The 23,690-nt window shown below is 47.1% G+C and overlaps 1 protein-coding gene and 1 long non-coding RNA gene across 6 annotated transcripts; one reads left to right on the forward strand and one right to left on the reverse strand.

Annotated features, from left to right (window-relative positions):
* Window positions 1-1,191: 1,191 nt before the first annotated feature.
* LOC134416211 (uncharacterized) lies at window positions 1,192-22,252 on the reverse strand. Of its 5 annotated transcripts, none has more exons than XR_010027200.1 (6): window positions 22,153-22,252; window positions 21,117-21,310; window positions 18,342-18,572; window positions 14,314-14,588; window positions 13,071-13,314; window positions 1,192-2,159 (listed from the first exon to the last, which is right to left on the reverse strand). It is a non-coding gene; the product is annotated as an uncharacterized LOC134416211 (long non-coding RNA). The 5 variants fall into 5 exon arrangements; XR_010027201.1 differs by lacking the exon at window positions 1,192-2,159 and adding an exon at window positions 2,166-3,293; XR_010027202.1 differs by lacking the exon at window positions 1,192-2,159 and adding an exon at window positions 7,851-9,519.
* MIXL1 (Mix paired-like homeobox) lies at window positions 21,916-22,684 on the forward strand. The gene is made up of 2 exons (XM_063152585.1): window positions 21,916-22,203; window positions 22,289-22,684. The coding sequence occupies exons 1-2, from the start codon at window positions 21,916-21,918 to the stop codon at window positions 22,682-22,684; spliced, it is 684 nt and encodes a 227-aa protein (XP_063008655.1).
* Window positions 22,685-23,690: the final 1,006 nt, after the last annotated feature.

The following is a 23,690-nucleotide window of genomic DNA, read 5'->3' on the forward strand; positions in this document are numbered from 1 at the left end:
CGCGGCCCCGCCCCGCGGCAGGCACCGGGGGTGGCTCGTCCCCTCCTCTACCCTCCCCTCAGCAGCACTGCCTGCTCCGGGTTCGGGGCTGCCGCACCCCGGCAGTCCCGGGGCCGTGAATGACTGAGGGAGCCGCCGCTGGGCGCCCTGTCCGCGCTGCGTGGTTGATATTGGCTTGTCACCAGCGCTATCTCCCTCGTGAGGACAAACTGCGGGAGATGGGCCTGCTAAGGCTGGAGGAGACAGGACTTAATAAGTGGCAATCTCATTAATGCATAAAAATATCTGAAAGCGCCGAGATTTTCGGTGGTGCCCGTGACAGGATGTGGAGCGGTGGCCGTAAATTATAACACGAGAAGTTTCACCTCAGCCTTTTGCACTGGAACAGCTGCCCAAGGAGGTCGTGGAGTCTCCCTCTCTGGAGACATTCAGACCCCACTTGCTCCAGGTGACCCTGCTTTGGCGGGATGGTGGCCTGGTGATGATCTCCAAAGGTCCCTTCCAATTTTAACAATTCTATGACTCTGTAAAAGCCTTTTGGTCCAGCTGGAAGGTGCTGTAGGGTCTGCTGCTGACCTCTTGTTCTCTCTCAGAAATCATGCTTCACTCACACAGGAGAGGAAAGAAATGAGCCAGAGAAGGGTAAAAAGAGCACAAGGCAATTACTTCTCCAAGAGCTGTGTCTGCAATTAGCTCATTCCCTTGTGACCGTGAAACACTGCTTACAATAATGCTATTATCCTGTGCTGCGGAAGGGTTGAGAGTCGCTGCCATGCACGGCTGCAGAGGTTTATTCCCAGCTCACACAATCTTGCTTGCAGGATTTTGAGAGAGACTGTGTTAGCATAGAGTGCTTTTGGTCTCATTTCTCAGCCAAACCACGATTCAGGCTGCACAGCTGGGAAGTGGCACAGCCCTGCCTGGTGGTTCATGAAGGCAATGCTAAGGAAGACAAACTGCACACCTTCTGCAGCCTCCTGAAACTCAGGGGTCTCCCCAAAGCCTGTGCCCCCTTCTAGGGTTATCCCCTGAAGTTTGTCACACTGCCTAGTTTATCTGCTGTTCAAAGTGCCTTTGGATCCATCTGTTGATCTCTCAGGAATGTTGAAGAAATTTTGTTTTCACACTTACAAAGTGCTTAGAAGCCTTTGGGTGAAAGGGACAATGAAATACATTTCTTTACAAGAAATGTAAAGCTTTAAATTAAATTACTTTATTTCATGTTAGTATTTCTTGGGAGACGATGCCACAAGGCACTGTTTACTACATATGAGGCAGAATTTGGTTTGGATGATGAGTCACCTAATCTTCAAAATAAATTTTACAACTAACTGGAAATCCTTTGTAGCCTCTTCACTAGCATTTTTGTTTTCTGAGGATCGAATATAACACTGTGTAGTTTGTTTTTTCCTGCCAAAGATTGGCTGCACCATCCCCTTTTTTTGGCTGGAGCTCTCCAGAGCTCACAGTTCTCTGTACTGATTATTTGGTGCTACCTCACAGACCAGTCTAACAACAGAACAGATGATTTTATCTCCTCATACAAGCCTGCACCCTGCTTTACAGGTCTGTCACTTCAGCATCACAGCCAGCTTCACTTTAACTTTTAATAGTTAATTTATAAATTACTTCTATTGAAATTTTATTTTTCAAAGTTTTGGTCTGACACGTTTCCTTCTTGGCTTGAGGAATATGCACTTCGTAAATATTTTCTTCTGGCATCAACTCTGCACTTTAATCCATACTTCCTGCTTTAAGAAACCTGAATTCTTTACCCTTAAAATGCATCCTCAGAGTAAGAGAAGCTGAAGTTCTACAGGCACCAGCAGAGCAGCTTCCTCCAAGGAGAGCACCATAAACTCTTGGAGAGGTCCCAGCTGCAGAGGCAGAGCAAGGTGTCTCTGACAGAGCTGTGTCTGACCCAAGTTCCACCAGGTGTAGGAAGGGGAGCAGCTGTGAGATGGTATTTTAGGAAAAAATGGAACTTGAAATCTTGGGAGGAGTCAGGAAGTCCTGGTCTGGGATCACATAATAACAAATGGTGAAAAATAACATTTTTCTAGAAGAAAATTTTGAATTTGCAGTGATAGTTATTTAAGCTGTTCGCTGGCATGCAGGCAGTGTGACTTGCAACACCTTCAGTGAATTGCTCATCAATCCTGTAAAGGAGACATATTTCCCACATGATTATGACAAAGAGTTCCCAATAATTTATGTGTTGGAGAAAACCCTTAGCTTAATTCACAGATAAGATGAAAATGCTAAGTTCAGCCAGTAAATTGTTCGTTCATTTCTTGGAACAGCAGCTTCTGTGTGGGAAAAGAAACACAAAAATGCAAGTCCCAGAGAGGGAGTCTGGTCCTTTAAATACAGTGCTCTCCAGTAAGTAATGTAAACCTAGAAGTTTTATAGAGAATAAATCAATTATTTAATTCAAGCTGCTGACATGTTTGACAGTTAAAAATACCAACCTACTCACTGAAATGACACAGTAAAGAATCAAAACACTCACAAGGCACTGTCCTCATGTAAACAAACAGCTCTTCCACTCTTCCTGGTTCCAGAGCACCAGCCCTTCCTCCCAGACAGCCCTGGATGAAACCCATGTGCTTCCTGAGGCTTTGGGTCCTTTGGAGGAGCCCCACTCCTGTCGGGGTGTCTGACAGAGGGACAGCCCCACTTTGAGAGATGTGGCCTCATGTGGTGTTTGCTGCAGCAGCAGCTGCTAAATATTTGATTATCTCAAAGGAAAATCTCTGAGCAGCTGGGTCTGGCACTGTGCTATGGGCTCAGAAATGCAAATCTCTCACTCAGGAGATATTTTATCAGTTTCTCAGGGATGGCTACATTCAATAAACTGGGTGGAACCATCACTCCCAGTCATAGTGCTGTGGTGGCAGCCCGGCCTTCCATAGCTGGGAAGGAGTGCAGTGCCTGGAAGGTAAAGCTACATGTATCTCTGGGAGGGTGACCAGATTAATAGATTAATTAAATTCCTCAAAGTTTAGAAATTGAATTGCTTTTGTGGGTATTAACAGGACTGACCTTTTTCCATAATATGATAGTCCTATTTCTCTTCTTACCATCTTTGTTTTCTATTCATGGGAGTTGTACTGGATGAATAGAAGCAGGACCAGAGGGAAGAAAGTGTTCAAGTTCTTTTGGTTTAATTAAAGGTTTTCTCTTGGTCTGCCTGCCTTTCCTTACAGGACAGAGATCAGCTGTTTGGTTAGGAGCTGGTCTGACACTCTCCACCCAGGGAGGCAATGTTACAGTGTACTGGACTCCCATCTCTGCTAGAAACATGAAGAAAACCAAATTTTATTTGTGCTTATGTCTGATACAATCCAGAGTAAGAGTATATTTTTGTTTTGTTTTGATCACTGTAATTTCATAGAAATTGACTTTGGATGTTGGAAAACATCTTTTTCCAGGACTTAGAATGAATCATGGAGTCATCATTATCATCTGCCATTGTTGCCCATTTTGGTGACCACTCAACCTCATTTACCACCAAACTGCTCTTTTTTTGTCTGCTTGTTGCTTTTCCTAAAATTTAGGAGCTCATGGTGACCCTAACATATGTGTGACAGACAGCAGATGTTCTCAGTAACTCTTTAGATGTTCAGGACATGTTGAACTCAAGGATCACACTGTGATCCTTGCATGCCTTGCATTTCTGTAGTAATTTATGGTGACATTCACACCAATTTCTCTAACCTACTGTATGAGGTGCAGAACAAGTTAATTGGATGTAGGATCTTGGCAGTGCCTTTTTAGCCATGTCAGCAAATCCTGCTGAAATCAGGTTTATTGGCAGGGTGCTTGAGCAGCTCCTGAGGAAACATACACATGCTAAGGTCCATTTTCACTAAATATTCTTATTCTGAGAGACAACAAACACCCCATAGCATGGAGGCTGCTGTCCCAGCTCCAGGTGACCATAAAGGAGCAGTTCAGCCTCATAAATGAGGCGATACCGGTTCCATTATCTCACTCTGATATGATTGCATCTGCTGTGGTGTGGCTGTGTAAACAGGCACGCCCTGCACGGGCACAGGACCTGGAGAAGCAGCACTGCACTTTTATCTGCAAGCCTTTGCCAAATGAGATATGGCCAGGAATTGGAGCACTTCCTGAATTTAACCAACTCCTCTAATGAAGTGATTTTACAGAAGAGAGAACAGGGAAATTGATGCAATTAGCAACTGCAATTTTTGGCTATGTGCCCAGAAAAAAATGTGAACCAACAGCCAGATGAATAATTTCTATCCAGGTAAATTCAGAGCACCTATGGTTGCTCTTTTCAAACACGTCCAGAAAGTGAGTTGTACCTCTGTGGCAGGGTATGACCTCAACTAGTGTCCCCAAAGAGGACAGAGGTGGCACACGGCTGACCCTGAGCTCTGATGCTCCAGACACCTCCTTTTCTGTGTGCTGTGCTACATACCAGCTTCTTCCCTCCTGTGTCCTTTTCCTTTTTGGCTTTATTTTCAAATTAACTGCATCTACCTTTGAGACTCCAAGCCATCCAGTGGCACAGGAAATGCCAGGCAGAGAGGAGATTTCTCTGCACAGCTGCTGCCCCTGCTGCCTCTCTCTAGGTGAGAGCAAGGCTGTGTGTGCGACACGTGGCAGTATCCACGTCACTCCTTCTCAGCAAACAGAAGGATAACACACCTTCCAAAAGCATGCAGTAAGCATGTCCCTCTTCCTCTGATTATCAGATGCACTCTTTAGTGGAGAGCATGTGGCTGGTTCTCAGCTGCTCAGCTGTGGCTCACGTTTTTATGTTGTTGTTTGGGGTTATTTCTCCTGCTTTGAGTTAAACTGAGAATGAGGTTTGATGAGATGTCTGCAGCCCTGGCCTGCTCCCAGCCATACACCACACACTCCCATCAACATCCTGGTTGCCAGCTCTTATGCTAGTTGGGCCTCTCAGCAACCCTCTTCACCTTTTTAAGCAGCTGGGTTAGTTCTCTGCTGGCTCAGAGGGCAGGCCTGGTTCACCAAGGGCTTGGGAAACCACTGGCAGCAGCAAGAGCACGCTGCCAGGAGCAGGGAAGTGAGGATGGGAGAGCTTTGGGCACAGCAGGTACAGCCACGAGCTAATGCCAAATAGCAGTGGTGGCACTGCACTGCTGCTCCCAGCTGTGTTCCCTGCCCTTTCCCCTGCACTGGATCTGGCAGTGGAGTGGCTCCAGGGTGAGTTGATCCAGCTGGCTGATACGGCTGAAAACTCCTCTTTTTTATGGCATGGTTGGTTTGCTCCTGTTGTCAGCCAGATGAACAGATTCTTCCTGTGGCTGCACAGCCACTAAATGCAACATAGGGAAAGCAGTGCAAATGGGAAACAGAGACAGCTTGTGCATAGCCCAGCTGCAATACCAAACTGCAGCCTAAAGAGCAGCCACGCCTATCCAGCCACCCTGCTGCCCTGCCAGAGTCAGATCAGATAGTTTGCCGCCCTACCTGTGCTCTTCTGCTCTAATGAACATCTTTTCAGTACAGGAAGTGTATTTTTATCTGCCTTGTTCAGTGTGAGTAGTACTGCACTCCAGCAGGCAATTCCAACCTTGGCTGATTTGTGGACTAGTGGAGAGGCTGGCAGGACTAAATCTATTGACTTCCATTCCTTTGTGGCTTTTGTGGGCCTTGGAAGTTACTCACAGTGGCAACAACTATAGAGTGAAATGTACTGCACAGCAGAACTGCTGAGAATCACACAGGACTCACCAGACTGGCAATAGTCTTTTGACACCTTTTTTCTCCTCTCATTTCTTTTTATTTCCTATTGAGGATATAGGATACAACAATAAAATCAGAGCAGATTATGGAGAGTGAGGCTAGTGAACAAAAATGGAAACTTTGAGCTAAAACCTTTTCAGTTCAGTTTCCTAATGGACAGCTCAGAACAAAGGACTGAGCCAGGACTTCCCATTGTCTCTCTTTTTGGGAGATAAGCAGTAACATCCTTTCCCAGAAGTGCAAGAGCCACAAAGATAAGTTTGTATAGGGGCTGCACTGGTTAGCTGTGCCTTCTCTTGGCTTGCAGATGCTCCTTTTGGAAAAGCTGTGGCTCCTCTCTCCATCATTGCAGAAGGCTGTGGTTTGGTACAAGGGGGTTTCAGTGGCAATACTGGCTTGCAGTGAAATGCAGCCTCTTTCCTTTTATACCTCCTCTCCCATTCTCTCTCCTGGCTTTATTCCCAGATCTGATTCACAGCCCAGCCCCGTAAAGTGAGTCAGTACAATTGTCAGGGTGAAAGGCTGCAAGGAGAGGAGTGGGAATGAGGGAGATGGCAAAGGAAACAGCAGGGGGGATCTGCTTAAGCTGCCAAGCCCTTACTTTTCACCATCCCAGACTTCAACACTGTCTTGTTTAGTACATCCATAGTCTGGCCCAGCCTCTTCAGCTAAAATTGTCTCTAGTTTATTTACACACCTTCTGGTCCCTATCTTGCTGATGACTGAGAGGAATTGCTGCTGAAGACATCATATGTTTTTCTCTTAAGAACAGAGATACATGAATCATTTTCCTTTCACATGCTTTGCTAAAAGATAATGAAACCTTTGAATGAAGAGGGGAACAACATATTAACATATAATTTAAAGTAATCATGGAGTCATCCACTGGGGACCTCATAATGTACCTTGTTAAGTGGGGTCTGGGATGGCTGGCATGTGTGGGAAAAAAACAGGGCAATAGTTCTCAAAGGAAAAGCTTTACCAAGGTCAGTCCATTTCACCAGCTAGATTCCTGAACAACATTCCCAGAAGAGAAGTACTTGAATGCCTGATTCAGTGGTGATGTGCTCTTGTACACCAGTCCTAAAGCAGCAGAGGTTAACAACACTCAGAATGTCAGCCCTGGCCCCTGAGATAAAACACTGTCATGATGAAAGGAGCAATTCTCTGGTGTCCTTCTGCCTGCAGAATCTGTATAAGCTGGGCTGCACTCAAGGAGCCTTAGTGCAATCATGTGAGTTAAGAACTGGGTCTTTTGCTGATAAAAGCCCTCATTCAGGTGTAGCTATACACACATAGGCATGAGGAGTGTGTATTTAGCATCACTAACATATAGCAAAAAACCATATTCTGGTATAGACAAGCCCTTAGGATCAAAATACATTAATATCTCATGGTGTTGATTTAATTACAGGCCTCCACAGAGTGCCCATCACTGCAATTCTTCAGTAGCCTTTAAACATCAACAAAACAATGGCATTTTCCAGCTAAAGAATGGGCTCTAACATTCAGAGCATCAAGTGACATTTCTGTCTAGATCAAAACCCGGGGAAGGAAATTCCTTGCTGGATGGAGTCCCAGGCATCACTGGTAGTGTGCCCATGGCAGACAGCTGGTTCTTGCTAATCCTCTCTATCCAAAAAGAGGGCAGTAGCAATCTTTGAGGGTTGGACCTTATCACTGTGGTGTGAAATGCCACATGCAGGTCAGTGGCTACTTGTTCCAACCCACCTCACTACATTTGGGTGCAAAAATGTAATTATCTCAGTATCGATTACTTTAAGAGAATAGTCCAGTCCCTTGGCTTAAGTGGGCATGTCAGGAAGGGGCTGATCCTGGTTAGGACTCCCAAATCCCACAGAAATAAGTAAGAGTATCCAATATTATCTGCTTTGATGAGAATAATGCTTACTTAGAGGCAAGTAATCCAACGCACAACAAAATATCTAACAATTTTCATCTTTCCAACTGTCATCTAAGAGACAGGAGAAAAATCCTTCAGAAGGGCTGGAAAGTCATGGAGATCCAAAGAAGAAAAATCGTTATAACCATATGTGAAAGAAACAAGATGTTAGCTTTGGGATCACATTCACTGCTCCAAATTTTCAGTTAATTTTATTTTTTGAAAGGGCTTGTTTTCCTCAACTTGTAAAATATATTACAGGGAAAAACAAGTGTTTTGAAAGGAAGTAGGTTTTTTTTATTCCCCAGTGATACAGCACAAGATGTTCCCTTCTAATGTGTTGCAGGAGTTGGTTTGATGATTCCTCCTGACACCTCAAAGATCCAAGACTACAAAGAAGTAGTGAAAGGATTAAATAAATCACTTGGTCACTGTGGAAAATCATAGCCAGGGAGTCAGAGCACTGGGAGCCTGAGGTTTCCATGACTGTTTTATGAGACAGAGAATTTCATCTTGTCACCCATCTAGAATTGCAGGATTGTTTTTTCTCTTCTTTAATCAAATGAGCTTATGGACAACAATTCACCAGTCTCACTTCTAGAAGTGTGGAAGCCACTTGGTTGTCACAAATCCTCAGACAAAGGTAAAGAAAAGCTTTGAGAAAAGTTTCAGCTGTCCCTATTTAGAATGGAGGCTGCTCAACATCTAAAGAACTGAGTTCTTAGTTGTCAAGGGATATAGTAAAATCTTAAATAATCTGCAGACTGTTAGAGGCACTGGCTGGGAAGTTATTGAATGTTCAAGGATTTCCAGTACCCTGTTTCCTAGGTGCTGTTAAAGAAAACACAACCTTTAATTCCACAGCAACTGGTCTCCCCCTGTGATACCATTATGTGTACATGGCTGGACACAGAAAATGTGCCAGCTCCTACCTGACACCATATTGCTGCACACTGCAGCATGTAAATGAGTCTCTGTGTGTTGACACAAGTCACCTTTCTTCAGTGTCACTTTGTTTAAACAAGCATACTCTGTGTGTTTATCTGTGGGTAGAAGAAACCACCTTCCCAGCCAGGTCCTTTTCCTGCTCACACCATGAACAGCCAGGAGCCCTGGCAAGGTGGAGGCGCCTGAGGGGGTTTCCAGAGAGCTGTCAGGGAAGGATAGGCTCTGGGGCTGCTCCCTGGCTCCCTCCCAAGCTTTCTGTCTGCCTGCAGACTGCTTGCTTTCATTGCTGGGTGCCTCTGATTCCCTCATGGATCAAACATCCCTTCCTGGGAGCTGGGTGCAGCCAGTGCTTAGAGACACGCCAAGCCCATCCCATGGTGTGCATGTTTCCATCCCCATGGCTTTGGCTGGTGCCAGACCATTGCTCACATTGCCTGACTGTCCTGTCACCTTTGGGAACAGCCTCCTGTCACCTCTGGAAACAGCCATGTCTGGCAGCCAAACATTTCCTCACACACTGGTGAGCTCAGGGCTGCTCCAAACCCCTGTCACAGGAGCTGGCACATCCCTTGGAACAGCCTGCTGCCCACCCACACTACAAAGGCCAATCTGCACTACAAACCAAACCACCCTGCCTGCAACATTGCAGCCACTTTGCACTGTTTAGCCCTGTCAGGGATGCAGAAAGGAGCTGGAGGCTCTGCAAGGCAGGAGGGTGCTGGCCCTGCCAAGCCACAGCTCAGCCCAGCAGAATTTCAAGCAAACTGGGCACTCAGGAGATTTTCTTCTGAAACTTCCCTTCTTTTTTATGTAGCTGCTGCTTCCTGCACTCATCCTGTTTGAGCTGTTTCAGTTGGTTTCAGACAATGGGATTGGATGTGCCACTGGTAATGTCAGCTCAGCAGATGGCAGGCCAGCAGCTGGGGAAGGGGGAAAGCACAGCCAGGATCACCTTTTTGCTCTGCCACTCTTTCACATCATTCTGGGCAGGTTGCTCAACCTTTCACATTTTCTAGTAAAGCAGACATATGCCTGGAAGATTTTTCCAAGTCCTCAACAGAAGCAAGTCCACAGAGTGAATTGCAGGGATCACTCCTGAATGTTTATTGCTGAGATTTAAAAACAAAAGCAAAAAAACAAAAACCAAAACACTTTACTACAACATCCAGCATTTCAAGGCTGTCCTTAACAGAGACCCAGCCAAAACCACCTCTCCAGTACTGTGAGGGTGGGCAGTGCTAGCATAATTCCACAGTCATTCACTTCTGTCTGTTCATCTGGATTAATAAAAAATGTTTCGTTCAACTGTTTCCTTTCCTGCTTTTATAGGAAATTTTGGCCTGATCAGTGTTTTTCTAAATATACATGACCAAATCCAGTTAAGGATGAAAATGCTCAGTTTGTGTGTGTGAACAACACCCAGCAGAGCTGCCCAAAGGAAGGTTTGCTGCTCTGTCACTGTGTAAGGATCATTGACAGCACATAGTCAATGGGAGGTAAAAGTCAATTTTGTAAATTCCCTTTCTGTTAACAAACCATGCACAATTACTCAGTTTGTCTAACCTTGAATTCCTCCTGGTTTCTGGGGAGATCATGTCCCAAATTCCTTGAACTATTTAATGATTGCTATTGTATTTTATTTTGGTTGTGTGAACATGAAGTAGGGCGGACTTGTAATACACCAGGGACTGTGTAGAGCAGCAGCTGTTACACTTTCAAAGAGCATTACTGAGCTTTTTATAGTTGGCTGCAGTTGACATCACGGCTAAATAGAGTCTTGTTCTAAAATATATTCCACCCAGCCTATGCAACCTGAAATCTAGGCATTGCTGGGAGGAGAGAGGGTCACAGGAAGCAGTGCAATACCTAAAAGCCTGGGGATGTGTTTGTTTGTTTTTTCTGCATCCATTAGAAATGCTCTTGAATATTTTTTTTCCAGGAAGAGCAGAAACCTCTGGAGAAGAATGACAGAGTGAAACCTCTCAGGATCAGCAATCAAAGCTGGCCCAGGTCAGCAGTGACCAACAGCTGTAATAGCTCACTGTAGGTAGCTCTCAGTGCCTCATGGATGAGTGTCCAAACCAAAAGAGGCCAAATGCTTCTGCACTGTTATCACTGGTGTCACCAGGATGCTGCCGGAACCTGGCTAAAAGCTCCTGTGCAGTAAAAATCACTGGAGAGGAGCATCACACACCCAGCCACCTTTCTGAACTGGACCAGCAGCTTCCAGAGCTTTTGGGAGAGAGCTCTGCACTGTACTCACTCTCAAGAAAATAATAAAGCTGAGTTAGTTGGAACCAAGCTGAAGCTTATCCAGGACTCAAGTCTAGCCCCCAAAATGTCTAAATCCACACTGTCCTTGTGTGTGTCTGGGTATCTCTACTACTCAATAGCTGGACATACTCCATGTGAATGGCCTGGGTTTCCTGGGGCACTTTCACAGCTTTACATGCACTGCACCTCCTCTGAGTCTGGGACTGAGGACTCTTTGGTTTTCAGCAATGGTTTTTTCTGGGATCCTACATGATCTCATGGGGAAATGTTAATATCTTACTCTCTTTGCCTGACTTCTGTTTAATCTTAAACAGGGATACACTGTCCTGGCCAGAAGTCCCTCTAGGGGGCCAAGGCAGGGATATCCAGCCTACCTTCACCTGCAGACAGTGCAAAATGGGAGGAGATGGTGCATCACCAGTCTGAGAGCCTTCCCTGGGTGGTGGTTAGATGGCCTGCCAAAAACATCACAGGTGATTTACTGACACAAGCCCTTTCACAACTTGGCACTGCTTGCTGTTTGTGGGGTGTGATGGCACAATTCCTCCTGAGAACTGCACAGACACAATCTCCTCTCTGCTGCAAAATGCATTATCCTCAGAGCCATTGAATCAGCATGCCCCCAGCACAGCAGCCAGGACTGACCAGCACTGCCTTCCCCTCCAAAATGTCAAACCAATTCCTGCTTCAGCATAAGACACCAGCAGCCACACCAGTCTCCCAGCCAGCCTCAGGGTTGTTACTGTCCTCTTTATGTTATGCTCCCCTTCCTGTTCATATCAATGTACAATTAACAACTCTCAAATGGCTCAAACTCCACCTAGAGAAAGAAAAATTGCCTTTATCCAAACTATGCCTATTCTGCAAGTGCTCCAAAGAGCACTTCATCACTCCTTTTTTCACAATTCATAATTTTTACATGCCTACATGGAGAAAACCAGCAACCTGGACCCACAGATCTGGAGAGGATTTCACAGGAGTGGCTCTCCTTTTGTTGTGAAAAAAAAAAGAAAAAAAAAGTGAATAAGTCTTTACTTTTGTGTGATGTGGTTGATGGTTTCTCCAGCTGCTGAAAACATGGGCCAGAGTTTGAGAAGTGTGGACAGGGAAAGAATTCACTCAGACCTGGAATGAATGACCTGGTCTTTTGCAGCTCTTTGTGCTGTGCACATTTTACATAGTCCTAAGTAAAATTTCCACCTGAAAACAGCTTTTGCACTTTGGTTAGACAAAGACAAAGGAACCTGGTGAAGCTGCACTGCTTCAAGATTACATAAAGGCCTGGAGAGCAGGAAGCAGGCAGCAATCCAGCTCTGGAACAGGCATCTTCTAGGAACAGCCCTGTGTGTCTTGGCCAGGGTGCCATGCACCTGCTCTTCAGCACTGGGGTCACAGGCAGTGACAGTGGCATTTGATGGGTGTGTTTGGACAGCCCAGACTTGGTCACACACTGTTAATGGCAGCTTGCTGCTGTGGAAATCTGAAATGCAAAAACTTGTTTGGAATAAAGGAGGTCAGGTTGAGTAGATGGGGAAAGAGTGCAACATCAGGGAGGATTTGCTTGGCTGGACACCTGTGTGGCTCTTAAGAATTATCCTGGTCCCTAAAGCAGGAGTTTGCTCCATGCAGCCAGAGGAAAGATCACCATTTGGCTGAAGAGATGCAAAATCAAGCTCTGTGAGCAGGTAGGATCAGTCCTTGTTCTGTCAGGATTTTTAGTGGCAGCAGGTTCCCTTTTTATCCTGAACTACTGTGTATATGCCAGGACCCTTGGTGCAGTAGTTGGTAAAAATACAAAGCACAGAGGAAGGAGAGCTTAACCAAGTGAGATTAATCAAAGAAAACTCATTATCTTCTCACTTCTGCCCTTATCCTGGCAAAATTTGAGAGAAATAAAGTGGTTTTGAAATGCCAGAAAACCATGAACACTGCTATGCTGGCACTGACCAGGACACACATGATGTAAAACAGCCAGGTGATGCTGTGACAGATGTGATATCCTGCCCAGCTCTGCAATCTCCAGCCACTGTCATAAACATTTTGTCTATAGCCATATTTCAGGCATTGTCAGTGAGTGACAAAAGAGGCCAGCAGCAGTGGAACTGCAAATAGAAACCTACACCGTGACACTGCTGCACCTTTTTTGATCACTCAGACCTGCAGCAAACCCTCAGCATTCCTTTAAACCTTCTCTTACCTCAAATACCTTATGTAAGAGGCATCCCAGCTGCAAAGATGTGACTGCAAAAGAGGAAAAGGGTGGTCTTGTAAAGATGTGGGGGTGGCTAAGATGGCAGTAGAGATCTATTGAGATCACCCCAGCCTGGAGTCACTCTCCATCCACCTTGGATTGCAGCTGTCCCATCTGCAGCAGTAAATGAATTTGCTTTTTGCCATGTGTCCAGCAGCACAGAGAGCCTTCCAGGGGCAGGGAAGAAAAGCTGTCAAGGAGGAAAAGTCTTAAATTCTCCAGGTAACATGTAAAACAAGCTGGGTCATATGCAAAAGAGAGGGGTAAGAATCAAGGGGACTAAAAGATAATGGAGAAAGAGATAAAAGTACCAATAAAAGGAAGGAGAGGAAGACCTTTAGTCAACAAAGGAGAGGATCAGAATAAGGAGGTGACAAGGGTGCGGCCTTGGCAAACAGAGCCAAAGTCAAATAGAAAAATAACCCTGCCAGAAATAAAAGCAGAGGAGTTGAGCTTGAATAAAAGGGGAAGAAAACCAGCTGTGATGTAAAATGGGAGTGGTAGAATGAGCAGGGCAGCCCAAGGCTGGAGGCAGGGACATGCCTCAGAGAGGGCCTTTGCCAGAGAGTGATCCAACACACAGGACTCTGTTGGACAAATTATCTGGGATGGCTGAGGCAGGGGACAGGGTATTGGGGGAGGACATGGAGATACTGATCTGTGCAAATTCATGGAGCTTCTCTGTGAGTCAGGCACCAGAAAACTGTGCTGTGGGCTCACAAAAGTCAGGATAACCCACGGAAATAATGCCTACCGAGTGTGTTACGTGGCACTTCTCTTTAATTTGACTTTAAATAGCAAAGAAATATGAGTCAATTCATGCACAGGAGAGAATGACTTTATCAAATGGCATAGTAACCACTGCACTCCCCAGCTATGATCATGTGGTACTGCTGATTTAATGATCAACTGCAAAACCCCAGCTCAGGAGAAACTTCCCACATTCCATCCCCATGTTGAACCTGAAAATCTTCCAAACTTTACTGAGGCTTGAAAACCTTTGAAATTAAAGAGCCCAGAAAAAACTGCAAGAGCAAAACCAAAATGGTTTTGTTGTAAGTGTTATGATATGTGAGACTAAAAGCCCCCCATCTCCAAAACTGATCAGAAAAGAGGGTGGGAAACATTTAGAATGAATGATTAGACTGAAGATTAGAATGAATGATCAGACTGAAGCCAGAGCACTGACCTTGGCACATGCCTGAGAAGCAGCAGGGAAGCACAGGGAAGCCAGATGAAGGATTCTCCAGGCAGTCCTACTCAGAGAGGGAAAACTTGGTGGATTTTAACAGCACCAGGGCAGCCAAGGGCAGAGAAAGACCATGGGTTTGTGTTCATATTGTAACAGGCATCCAACCATATGAGGACAGTTCTGGTTCTGGTGTATTTTCTTCTGGTTTTGAACCATTGGAGCAAAACTTGCTTCACATTTGGATCCTTTTCTCAGTGACCATGAGACACAAGCTGTAACAAACAAACAAACAAACATTTACATAAAAATCCATCCATTTTAGCAGCTGATGCTCTCAGATACCAAACACTGCAAGACAGAAACAGAGACTCTTGTGACTCATTTGTTAAGTTGGAGTAGAAGGAAGAGCTTACCACATGCAGGGGATGATGATAAGGGTTTAAGGGCCTGCCAAGAAAAGGTAGAAAACAATGCCTTAGCACTGCTTGCTAAGGCTAAGGAGCCTGAAAAAGGGAAGAGAGGGGAGTGTTTGGAGTTTTTCAGGCTGTTATCCAGTGCTGTTAGAGGAGAATGTGGCCTCTTTGCTATCCATCCCCTGCCTGCCCTACTCTGTGTGCTCTGTGTGTGTATTCTGGCTGCACCCTGGCAGGCTGCCTCTCCTAAGTAGGTGCTGAATGACAAGGAGGAAAACATGGTCCTGTCTTTTTCCTTAGCTCTTACATTATTACCTTATTCTTCCTTTCTTCTTTTTTTTTTTTTTTTTTTTTTTTTTTTTTTTTTTTGTTCATCTGCAAATATATTCCTTTGCTTTCTTGGGAGTTTGGATAACACCATTATTTTGTATACACAACTACCAACTACCTGCATCAACAGTTCTCAGCAAATCTTCATTAAGAAAAATATCTCTAAGAGTTGGGAATGACCTTGTTCAGAGCATATGAGTAAGCAAAGCAATACAGTAAATTCTATTAAATAGAAGCTTTAGGTTCTCTCACAATTTAAATATAAATGTAAAATCAGAGAAGGCACACAGAGAAATTGCAACAAGCATTTGTTTATGCCTAGGGTTTGCTGGTGGGACTGTCCCTCACTGCAGAAGCATCAGTGAGAGTCGGGTACATGCACCCTGCACTCTCAGGCTATCTCAAAACCCAAAGTTAAGCTGAGGTTTAAGTATATTTAAATTCAACACTAAACATCCCATGCTCTTTCAGCCAGGCCCTCCTATCTCCAGGTAGCTTCCTCCCTATTGCCCTTTCCCTCTTCCCACCCCCACCACTTGCTGTTATCTCCCTTCCACTCCCAAATCCTGAATCCTCCTCTCCCTCCGATGGTAGGGAGCCAGCTGCCAGCCATCAGACATGCCCTGCTGTTGCCCTGTTGCTGTGTCTGGGTGCTCTCTGAACCTGGGCATCAGCCCCAGCTCTGTTGCTCCTGGGGCTTAGCAAATACAGCCCCTTGATCTTTTCATATGCATTCGCCGCGGTTTTGCGCCTCCCCGCCTCCACCACGGCTTCCTCCGAGGCTCTCTGTGTGTCTGAAGCTCTTATCAACTCCTCGGAGCGCAATACACGAACGGCACCAGCAGGTCTTGAAGTCACGTCTCACACCTCCCAGGAAATGGCTCACCCCACCAAGTCACATCCCCCTCCTAAGCGCAGGGCTAAAGTCACAACACACTATTAGTTCCTCGTGCCCAAAGCCAAGGGGACACAGCTGAATGTTCAAAGGAAAATAGATTGTGCATTTATAGAGGTCATCAGGTCTGAGCCAAGCAAGGCAGGCATCTTTCAGAGAGAACATAACCTCTGGTCACATTGCTTTTATTTTAACCCTCTGTCTGTGCACAGAGCTGCTGGGCAAACCTGAAATAACCTGTGCTGGGGATTGCTATCACCAGGCTCTGGCACTGTTCTGGTTCTTCATGGCACTGGGGATGTGCCCAATGTACCTTTTGTACCAGGACAGAAGAGCTGAAAGGGGTTCAGCCCAGCCCCTTGGCCAAGGACACAGGACACTGTGACAGCACCATCTCCCTTTCACCCCCCAGTGCTCAGGTTCTGGTTCTGACATGGTTCTGGTTCTCCAGGGCACTGGGGATGTGCCCAATGTACCGTTTGTACCATACAGAAGTGCTGAAAGGGGTTCAGCCCCTTGGCCAAAGTCACTCTCAGGACACTGACAGCACCACCTCCCTTTCACCCCCCAGTGCTCAGGTTCTGGTTCTGACATGGTTCTGGTTCTCCAGGGCACTGGGGATGTGCCCAATGTACCTTTTGTACCATACAGAAGTGCTGAAAGGGGTTCAGCCCAGCCCCTTGGCCAAGGACACACTCAGGACACTGACAGCACCACCTCCCTTTCATTTCCCAGTGCTCAGGCACCTGGACATCCACTGGGACAGCCTGGAGCATGGGCAAGTCCCATTTCTGACCTGGCACAGGACTCTGGCAGGGACACAGCTGAATATCCACAATGAACAGGCAGCCTGGGCCTTCCAAGAATTTATTTCAAGGCATCTGCAAACCACCATGCCAGAGTGAGGACTACACACAGCCCACCCTGCTCAAGCTCTTCCTCGTTAGAGCTGTGAGGACTAGAAAAATGACTACTCTAAATTAAAAACATGACATCATTGCAAGATCTCAGAACTCTACCTAAAAGCTGGGATGGGCTTCAATATATAGATCTTGTGTCTGCACATTGGGAAGACCTGATAAACCTCTAAAAGCATTTCGAGATTGTAAAGAGCTTTGTCACAATGACTAGAAGCAATCAAAGGGAAATTAAGTATTCATATAAAGATTTCCTCTTAGGCAGAATGAAAAAACCTCAAAACCTAAGCCTAGCATGCATTAACAATTTTTGCTATCAGGGCCCTGCTAGAGAAACTGGAAATTATATGGCATTTTCCTGCCAGCAGAAACTCTGGAGCAAATGCAGTTATATATGCAACCATAAAAATGTGTCTGGACTACAATTAATTTAATTTGTAGGATAATTATCCAGGGATTGCTTCTTCAGAGACAGGCTATCCAGGGATACTTAAACTTAAGTCTTAACAGCAAAAATATGGTTTTATTTTTTTTTTAAACTTTCTCTGAATTAATGAAATCAGGTTTGTGTGACCACTGTCCCTTTTTTTTTTGGTCAGTATCCTAATACATGGAGAGGGACTTTTTGCAAGGGCATGTCATAACAGGACAAGGGTGAATGGCTTCAAACTGAGATCTGAGGTTTAGATTAAGTATTAGGAAGAAATTCTTCACTGTGAGGGTGGTGAGGCCCTGGCACAGGTTCCCCAGAGAAATTGTGGATGCCCCATCCTGGAAGTGCTCAAGGCCAGGTTGGATGGAGCTTTGATCAGTCTTGTCTGTGGGGTTGGAACTAGATGATTTTTTAAGGTCCTTTCCACCCCAAACCTTTCTATGATTCTGTGATGAGATTTGAACTTTTTGGCCAATTTCAATTAAAACTGATATAGAAATTGAGATCTCCAAGATACCAAATCTTTGCAAATTTACTCAGGTTGACAGCAGACTGTTAAATCTCCACTTCTGAAAACCTCAATCTCAGGTTTAGTGACCAGAGAATTCATGTTGAAGACAGTCACCAGAAGGAAAATAACAATAAACCTTGCTGGAATGACAAAAGACTGTGCACAAACTGTGTCCCTGCAGAGTCCCAGAAGGAACAGGGTGATGTGACATCTGACAAGCCAGAGGAGTTTGAACAGAGCCAAGGCTGCAGGGCTGGTTACAAATCACTGCATGGCAAATCCCCAGGTGTCCCATTCCCTCCAGGACTGAGCAGCAGAACTGCTCACATGTTGGTTATTTCAAGGGCTGTGTTTGTCTTTTCAGCAAAGCCATGACTGCATGTCACTCTGCATTCTGGGATGCTTCCCAAGCTCCAGTTCCTCAAGTCACATAAAGCAGGACCTTCAGCTGCACATTTAAAAGATGACTTTGTAGCACCAAGAGCCTGAGCGAACCTCCCCAGCTTGACAAAAGGTTGAAACTCACCACAGGGCCCATCTCCCCCTGCTGCTCCCCAGCCGTGGTGTTTCACAGCCTGTCTTGCCCTTGCTGGATGCTCAGAGCTGGCAGCAGTGATGTGAGAGTGTGTCCTCCAGCTGAAGCTTAGAGCTGTTTCATTGCAGGTACAGGCACATTTTGTGTTGTGAGTCCTCTTGGCACAGATGCCTCAGTGCTGAGGCATTCCCAGCACAGACAAAAGCACCAGAAGTTTCTCTCCTGACAAAGAGAGTGAAGATCAGTGTAAACAGCTTCTGAAGCAGCCTGTAATTTTTTCATATCAACACAAGGCAGTCTGCTTTTCCCTTAGAGATAGCTCTCTTAGTTTTTGCCATGTTAATTTCAAAAAGCAAGCCACTTCTGGACTTCTGTCACATCTTCTGCTTCTTGAGGGAAGACAAAAAATCCTTCTTTTCACCTTGGTGGGACACAAATAAAAGCAAGTCTGAAAACAGGAAAGGACAAAACTGAATGTCTTCTAAATGCTCCCAGCCCTCACCTGGGTATGACTCCATGAAGATATTGGTGCCTACAAGGCATCAAAAACTTCTTTGTCAGCCTACAAGGGGCACAGCAGGATGGAAAACTACTTGTGAGGGAAAGGAAACTCCACTGAATCCAGACACAGCACATTTTCCTTGCTGCAGGAGGCACACTGCAATACCCCACAGGCACAGCTTTTGGGACATCATGGGATGATTCTCTGTGGGAGCTGTGAAGTATGCCAGCATTGGGGACAGAACTGCCAGAAGGAAGCAAGGAGCTGATTTTCATGTCATCCTGCTTGCCTGGGAGGAGGCAGAAGCCTCTTATTCTGCTGTCCACCTAAAGCACACTCCTTTACAATTGGTACTGTCCTCCTTGCTTTTATTCAATCTTAGGCCTGTTTCAAACCATGCCAATACAGAAGGGTGGCCACGAGGATCCCACTGACAAAAATTAGTGTATGATGCTGTGAGCAATAAGAAAAGGAAAATATAATTCCTGTGCTCTGGTCTTGCTCCAGAATTGCTCTGCTTTTGCAAAAGCACATAGCACTGGAAAGTAGAAAGGAACTCATCACCAAGATATGGGAACATGCTGGTAATAGCCAGCCAGCCCAGACAGGGAAACTGAGGCAGACTAGAATAAACAGAAGTCAGCACCTGCAGACAGGCAGCAGAGCCTGACCTGCTCAGAGCACTCTCATCCACTCACAGGGATGTCTGCTAGAAAATACAAATGTCTGCAGCCAGGTAATGAGAGTCTGAGTGGGAACCCCACAGCCAGGGCCTGTGTGTGCAACCCTGGGCTGCACCAAGGGTTTTGCCCACAATTCACTCAGAGTTTCCCATTCCACAGGGCAGAGCCATGGGTCACACTGAATCCATGGACAAAGTGGAATGCCACAAAATGTAGAGTGTGGAAGTTATTTTATTTTCATTGTAACAATGTAGACTTTTTAAAAGTCTATAATTGTTACCTCTGCGTCTCCCAAAGAAAGTTTTCAGGCCTGGGAAGCCTCGCTGTTCTTTTCCTCACCAAGGGAAGTGGGTCAGCTGCTGTCACAAGACAGCTGTTGGAACACCTCTGGAACCATAAAGGGCAAGGCAACAGAGGAGGCTTTTGGTCTGAAGGATGTCACAGCAGCCAGAGATCAAAGAGTCAGCCCATTTCCAGGTTATGAGTTGGCAACAGGTCTATTAGCTCCCAGTACTCACTCTTTCCTGAGTATCTGTCCAATATACATTGGCAGCTGTCTCAATGGAAAGTCTGACACTGAAAACCACCATGCTCCTGGGCAGTCTGTCTCAGTTTTGTTCTCTGCTAGCTCAGAATCAGATCCAGGTAGAAGCAACCCAGATGGGATCCCCTCATTTCCCTCCTGCTCCATCTGGCACTGTTCTCTCACTTGTACAGCCATGCTGGGGGCATTGGTAACTCATGGGTAGGAATCCCAGATCTGGATTGAAAAAACCCAACCAACCAACCAACCCCAGCTGTTGTTACTGTACAGTTAATTTAACTTGGGTAAATTCCCTGAGCAGACTGTGTGGACTGACACATGCTCAGCTGAAGGGAAGGCAGCAGGACAGGGGTGAACAGTGGGGGGCCTGTGGTGCCAGCAGCTCCTTAAGCCCTGGCTGCTGCTGAAAGAAAAACACATGTGTGTGTGTGAAAAAACACATTTCCTCAAAAACCTGCTCTCTCTGTCTGGCAGCCTTCATCAACCTGAATCAAATCCTAGAAACTATATTCTTATAATGGCATAATTCTAAGCAGGATTAAATCCTTCAGAAAAGAAATCGCTGCTATATTTTACGGAATAATATTTGATGTAAAATACAATAAAAAATTCATCATGTAAATATAATCTGGAATAATTCTCTTTTGCTGCCACCTGTGGCATCTTCTAAATCTGCAAGCAATCTGCAGAGTGATTCGATGAGTTTTTCACTAAAAACCTTAAATAATGCTGTCTCTGCTTTCTGGAGCCCCACTCACCTGTGCCCTTTCTCACCACTGTGCCCTCTTGTTACACTGCTAACTGAAAACATTATTGAAGTCTCATGGGTCTGACTCCTGTCTGCAGGCTACAGCCCATGATTTTGGGAACAACCTAGAAACTTCAGTCATGAAAGCATCCGGACTGCTGCACATGTAAAAGCACAAATGTTTTAGGAACAAAACTTCTAAAAACAGCTTTGAACAATTGTAACATGACTTTCTGTACAAAGTAATTTTTCTTGGGAGACAGCTATAAAAAGTAATATGAGGACAAACCGTTTTAAGTGCCTTGGTGTTGTTGGGGTGTGCAGGCAGCGTTTCAGCACAAGACCTCTCGTCTGGGAATCAGTTTTGGCAGAAGCACACGGGATGTGCCAGTGTGATGTGTAAAGGCATTAGCAAGTGGTGGAAAAGGTGATGACACCGATGTCTGCCTCTGCTGCGGCTTTCCAGGTGCATTTAACGTGCATCTTAAAAAGAAAGAGAAGTTTTTGCAGCAGCAGGAATCTGTACACCACCCGCACAGCTGGCAGCGAAGCACTGCAAGCGGAGCCGTCGCGACCACGGGAAGAGATAACTCCTGTTTGCTTTATGTCTCACACCATGCACGATCCGTGACTTGCCAAAGCAGTCAGCTGCTCCAGAGCATCTACCTTCATAAGTGAATGAACTCCATAACCCGACGAGCCCAGACGCTGTATTAGAAACAGCCCAGCCGCTGTTCTGGTCCTCTCCGGGTGCCAAACTCCCAACACCCAGCTGTTTTGCGTGCGGATGCAAAGCCCGCTCCCTGCTCCCTCCCTGCTGTGTGTCGGGCGGGGAGCCGAGGGCTGCCAGCCATCACCGACCCCGTGGGGCACGCTTAGGGCATCACTGACTCCTCTGGGCTGGGCAAGGCAAGGCAGGGGCCGTCCCAGCGGGCACCCCACGGGCAGCCCGGGGCGCGGGCCCGGCGGGGAGCCCGGCGCTCACCTTCCCGCGGGGCCGGGCCGCCCCTCGCACCCCCGCCCCTGCCGAGCCCCCTCCCCGGCTATAAAGCACGGCCGACCGTCCGAGCCCGCTCCTCGCTGCTGCCATGGCCGCGCTGCGCTTCGGGGAGCCCTCGGCGGAGCCGCCCGCCTTCCCCGCGGGCAGGTGGCCGGGGGGCGGCGGGCCCGGCCCGGCCTCGCCCGCCCTCAGGGCGCTTCCCCCGGCCGAGCCGTCCGAGGGGGCGCCGGCGGCCTCGCAGCGTCGGAAGCGGACGAGCTTCACAGCGGCGCAGCTGGAGACGCTGGAGCTGGTTTTCCAGGACACCATGTACCCCGACATCTACCTGCGGGAGAAACTGGCCGACGCCACGCAGATCCCCGAGTCCCGCATCCAGGTGAGGGGCGCCGGCCGTGCCGTGTCGCGCCCGATGCCGCCGGGGCCGCCGCGCCGCGCTCACCGCCGCCCTCTCTCCTCCCCAGGTGTGGTTCCAGAACCGCCGCGCTAAGTCCCGCCGCCAGCGGGGCCCGCCCCGGCCCGGCCCCGCCGCGCCGCCGGGCTGCCCGCGGCCGCCCCGCTTCGCCGCCCTGCAGCGGCCCCGCTGTGCCCTCTCCGCGGCCGCCCGCACGGAGGACGGCTCGGCCCCCTACGCGTGGCCGCCCGCCGCCGGCTTCCCCCCCGGCCCCGGCTTTGAGGGCTTCCCGCCCGGCCAGCCGGAGCCCGGCCCGTTCGCGGGGAGCGCCGCCGGCCCCTTCCCGCCGGCCCGCGCCTTCTGCGGGCAGTACTCGCCCGTGTCGGACGCCGAGGACACCAGCGGCTACTCGGAGTCGGGCTCCGAGTGGGAGGAGAACGCGCTCGGCGCTTTCCGCACCCTGTGAGCGCCGCCGCGGCGGGACCGGCCCCGGAGGGAGTTGAACCGGGCGGGTTGAGCCCTCCCGCCGGAGCCCGTCCCGCCACTCGGGCGGGGAGCAGTCACACACAGCGCTACCTCACTGCTGCTCTGCCACTGTTGCACTTTATCCGCTACTAACTGATTGTACCTATTTATTTAAGAAAGATACGGGTCGGCTCCATCAGCTGAGGGCATCTTTTTACACTGTATTTAAAGCTTTCTTGTATCTTGTTTAGTGTATCTATTTAACCTTCTTTAGCCAAAAAGCTAACCCAAATCCACTGTGTTTTGGGGATGGGGGCTTGTCGTAAAAAATGTGGTCGTTGGGGTTTTTTGACCAAGGAAAAGAAAATAAAGGTTTACATTTTTGATTTCTTGTGTGTGTACCTGGTGCAGGGGAGCAAGGTTTCTTACCTTGGCTGATGGTGGGGTAGAGGAGTGGTAGATATCAGCTGCAGGTTCTCCTCCCAGGTCCTGGAGAGCTATGGCTGCAGTTCAGATGTTGGTGAGAGACCTAAGGGGCCCAAAGGACAGGTTACAGAAACGGCCTTAAACTTCCTCTGTCAGTATTTGTCTTAAATCTGCCCTAAACAAACATCCCCATCCCTAAATGAAAATGGAATGTCTGGCCTAAGTAATACAAAGCCCCAGATCTCAAGTGCTCAGACAAAAGCCTCCAGGTCTGCCACTTAAGCCAAGGATAATGTTAAACTAAGAGAAATGGGAGCATTTTGTGGACACCGTAAGGGTGCTTTAGCTGTAGGCAGGAACTACTCAGAAGCTGTTCACATGATCTCTCATGGGCTGAATGGCTCAGCACTGAGAATGGCAAAACCAGTAACAACAGAAGTCCCTCCTCTAATTCAATTTATTGAGAAAGGACACATTACTCTGTATGTATTTTGAGCATAAGACAAATTCTTCCTGCTTATAAAACAGTACTTCAGAGCCTAGCAGAGCAAGTTATAAATTATGGAAAAACACCCAAATGT

Source organism: Melospiza melodia, chromosome 3 (assembly GCF_035770615.1).
Source record: "Melospiza melodia melodia isolate bMelMel2 chromosome 3, bMelMel2.pri, whole genome shotgun sequence".
Taxonomy (NCBI): Eukaryota; Metazoa; Chordata; class Aves; order Passeriformes; family Passerellidae; genus Melospiza; species Melospiza melodia.